Consider the following 4100-nt stretch of genomic DNA (forward strand, 5'->3'; position numbering starts at 1 on the left):
TAGTTCACAATAAGTGATTTTAAATTATTGGAAGGAAAAGAAGAAACTATATATGAGGGAATCAAACAAAAAAAGTGAAGGTTTGGATTTTTCACCATCATTGCTATCTTAGAACACTTGAAAAAGATCTTTGAAATAGGGTATTGGACATCAATCAAACTACAAAGGAAGGGGGCTGATTGTTAGATGTTCTAGCTTGAATGTTTTTATCCTTGCAAACCTCATCACACTACTGCTGAGTGTTTGTCTTTACATAGACTCACATTGTGTGATTGCAATAAATGAGATGATGTCATTCTATAATCCCAAAATCTCTCAACCAGATGTCTCACAAACTGAATTGAACTCAAATACAACTAGTATGGCCTATTTAAAAACTCAATAAGATTGTTAGGGGAGAAGCATATGCTGTTGAAGCTTTGTATGAGACTTAGCATAGTCCAGTACTTTGGTGTTCAAAATCTAGAGTAGAACAACTTCAAAGGAAAATGTGTTTGTAGGATAGTCACAATGCTGAAGCATAGGTAGTGCGAACTATTTTACAAAATGACTTAAATAAACTTGGACCCATGGAATTCATATAAGAGGCCCCTGTGCATTAATGAGAAAATGATTAGAAAATTAAAACACAAAGTGTAAATATTAAATGAGCAAAGATATTAATGAAAAATGGAAACTCAGAAGACAAAACAATGACACAATGTTTTATTGTGGTTTGACATAACTTGCCAACATCCACACTCAAGCAGGGAATTACCATTAGTCAAAGATTCAATAGAAAGTAAATGGAATGCACACAGCCATTATAAAGAGTTCTATGAATAATAAGACTTGAAAGCCAACAAACAGTCGTGTGACTATTGAGCTTCATACCCCAACACAAAGAAAATGCGAACAAAGCAACTGAAACAATGTAAGAAAACATGGTAAAAAAATGATCAGAGAATGTGTGGCCACACCTTTGAAGAGAATCACCTCACAAAAAACCTACTGGACTGACAAGCAATGCAGAGGTGAGCTATTTCTGTAGGAACAACAGGTATCAACCAAATAGTGCACAGGATTTATAAACCCAACATAGAAAAGAAACTGGAGCCACCTAATCGTTCGAATGAGTTGATTAGGTCCCCAATCTATTATAAGTTAAATACCCATGCAACTGCCATTTTTAATCTATAATTTGTAAAGGATTCAAGTCTTATGCTCCCAGATGGTATCCATTTCAAGTCTTGGAGTAAGCATTTTTTTTCCCTAGTCAGTTTGTTGTACATTCCCCGTATGTTTTTTGTTTGTGATTGTGAAGTGTCCCCTAAGAAAAAAGAATGAATCTTATTGTCAACCTCAATCCAACTACATCTAGGCATCTTTTTTATCTATCTCTCATTCATCATTTTTTGCACCTTCTGAATGCCATCCCACCTCCCTGTTGTAGCATAGATATTTGCCAACTGTATAAATGGCGAGGCATTTTTAGGGTCCAACTTGAAAAGGTGTTCTGCCACACACTCTCCAAGCTTTACGTTGTTATGAGCTTTACAGGCACCAAGAAAACAACTCCATATGGTAACATTAGGTTCTATTGGCATTCTCTTGATAAAATCTTCTGCCTCGTCAAGTTGCTCAGCATGACCAAGAAGATCAACCATGCAACCGTAGTGCTCCATTATAGGTACAATATGGTAGCATTGATGCATACCATTAAAAAAATGCCAACCTTCATCTATTAAACTAGCATGGCAGCATGCAAACAAGGCTCCAACTAATGTAATTTGATTTGGTTTTGTACCAGAAGATTGCATCTATTTGAAAAGCACAAGGGCCTCCCTTGTAGAGCCATGCATTGCATATGCTTCAATCATTGCGATCTAGGAGACCACATCTTTTTTGCACATTTTGTCAAACACATTGCGTGCATTTTCTATACTTCCACATTTCGCATACATGTGTACAACGGCACTTGCTACAAAAAAATTAGACTGAAACCTACTTTTGTTTATCTGTTCGTGTATTTCCTTACCACGCTCTAGAGCTATCAAGATGGCACAAGCTGCGAGAACACTGGAAGATGTCATTACATTTGGTTTCACATTCTCTAGTTGCATTTGTTCAAACAGCTTCAGGGCATCTTCCCACTGCCCATTTTATGCATACCCTACAATCATAGTATTCCAAGCTACAACAATTCGACCTGGAATTACTCCAAACAACTTCATAGCCTCATCCAAAAATCCATTCTTTGCATACACAGTAATCATGGCATTCCATGAAACAAAACTTCTATCAGGCATCCAATTAAAAAACTCCAAAGCCCGTTCAACATTTCCATTCTACCCATATGTCGCAATCATCACCGTCCATGAAACATCATCTTGCTCAGGCATTTCCTCAAAGAGTCTCAGAGCTTTCTCAAAGTGTCCATTTTGCACATAACCTACAATCATGGCATTCCACGATACAACATTTTGATGAGACATTGTGTCAAACAGATATCGTGCATTCTCTAAATTCCCACATTTTGCATACATGTCTACCAAGGCATTTCCAACAAACAAATCTGACTGAAACCCGTTGTTAACAATCTTTCCATGAAACTCCTTCAAAACATTATAATTTGTACATGCTGGAAGAATTCTAGAAAAGGTTAAGTGATCAGGTTTTATACATGTCCTTCTCATTTGTCTTAAAAGAGCCAAGGCATCGTCAACATGTTCGTACCTGGTATAAGCTGTGATCATGGCAGTCCATGAAATGACTCAAGGATTGAGCATTTGGTTCAAAACTTTGTGACCATCAGCCAAACTCCCTCACTTCGCATACAAGGTGATCAAATTGTTCCAAAAGAATGTTCCCTCATATTGAATCCCAAACTGAATAATATGGGTATGAACCAATTTCCCCTGTAGTAGGGTTCTGACATTTACACAACCCTGCAAGAGAGAAACATATGCAGATATGCCCACATTATGGTAGTTCTGACTCTGCAAAATATGAAATGCCTCTTTCAATTGTTTCTACTTACACAATCTTCTGATTTCATCCAAAACTCTAATCTTGGATTGGAATTAGGTGACACAAAAATCCAAAGCCATTGAAATCCCATTAGGAGAATGCGTTTCTCAAGCTTAAACTCTACATGCTATCAGTTTTTTCAAATCTTGGCAATTAATTTTTTGGTTAATATCTAAACCCACTACTAATGAAATTTAGATTGAACCTATAATCAGAGAAATAGGTAGGCTGTTGGAACTATGTGCTATATACTACACATTCAGGCAATTTTTTCCAGCGAGCGTCAATTCTAGGCAATTTTTCCAAGCATGAGACATTTAGCTGGAGATCTCAATAATGGTTGTAAAGATTTCAATAATTTCTCTCTCTAATCCATAGGTTACTTCTCTGATCAAACTCTCCCTCTGACAAACCACACTCAACCCAACTTTCTTCTTGCACCATTCTTGAGAAGCGACGGATGTAGATAAGGTAATTTTTTGACAGCTATTTTTTTGACGTGAGACAATTTCTGACTGGAGGTAACTCCAGAAGGAAAGCCTATCAGCTAAATATAAATATTTTGTACATACAAAATAATTTATCCATCTATAAGCAAATCAATTACTTTATTACTTCATCAGTGCAACCATTTATTGCTGATGCATTGCAATTTAATCTACATTTGTTTTTTTTCACTAAGAAGGATTTTTATATATCCAAAGTGCAATTTTTGCTTTTCTTTCCTTATCTCCTCAACTACCTGTTGCACCTTATCAACCATCTAGATATAATTAGTGTAAGGTCTATTGAAAAATAAGGTTGAGAGGAGAAACCCATAAAAGAGATCTTTGATTGTATTACTAATTAATCAAATTTCTAGAGAAATACATAATAAATTTTAACTACTCTATTGATCAAAGTTAGATGCATTAATATCAAAGGCAAACATTAAAATGCACAACTAGTAGTTGGTTGAATGAGAAGTTAGTCGGTTGTAATTTTGTACCAATTGGTGTGATTGATTTACACCTTCTAACACCCCCACTTAAATTAATTATGTTGACTATTTTTAGATATCCTTCCATAATCTAGAATCAATGAGTTATGAC

At 35.8% G+C, this 4100-nt stretch overlaps 1 protein-coding gene across 1 annotated transcript; it reads right to left on the reverse strand.

The window, feature by feature from the left end:
- Positions 1 to 703: 703 nt before the first annotated feature.
- On the reverse strand, positions 704 to 3509 carry LOC149558050 (putative pentatricopeptide repeat-containing protein At3g23330). Its single transcript, XM_089786084.1, has one exon. It carries the CDS (start codon positions 2733 to 2735, stop codon positions 2328 to 2330), a length of 408 nt encoding a protein of 135 aa, XP_089642210.1. The 5' UTR covers positions 2736 to 3509; the 3' UTR covers positions 704 to 2327.
- Between the last annotated feature and the right edge of the window lie 591 nt (positions 3510 to 4100).

This window comes from Cupressus sempervirens, chromosome 5 (assembly GCF_028749045.1).
Source record: "Cupressus sempervirens isolate cs-2001-9-10 chromosome 5, ASM2874904v1, whole genome shotgun sequence".
NCBI lineage: Eukaryota > Viridiplantae > Streptophyta > Pinopsida > Cupressales > Cupressaceae > Cupressus > Cupressus sempervirens.

Coding starts and splice junctions, on each gene's coding strand:
- LOC149558050 (XM_089786084.1), bottom strand. CDS start 2,735: ATGATCACAGCTTATACCAGGTACGAACATGTTGACGATGCCTTGGCT.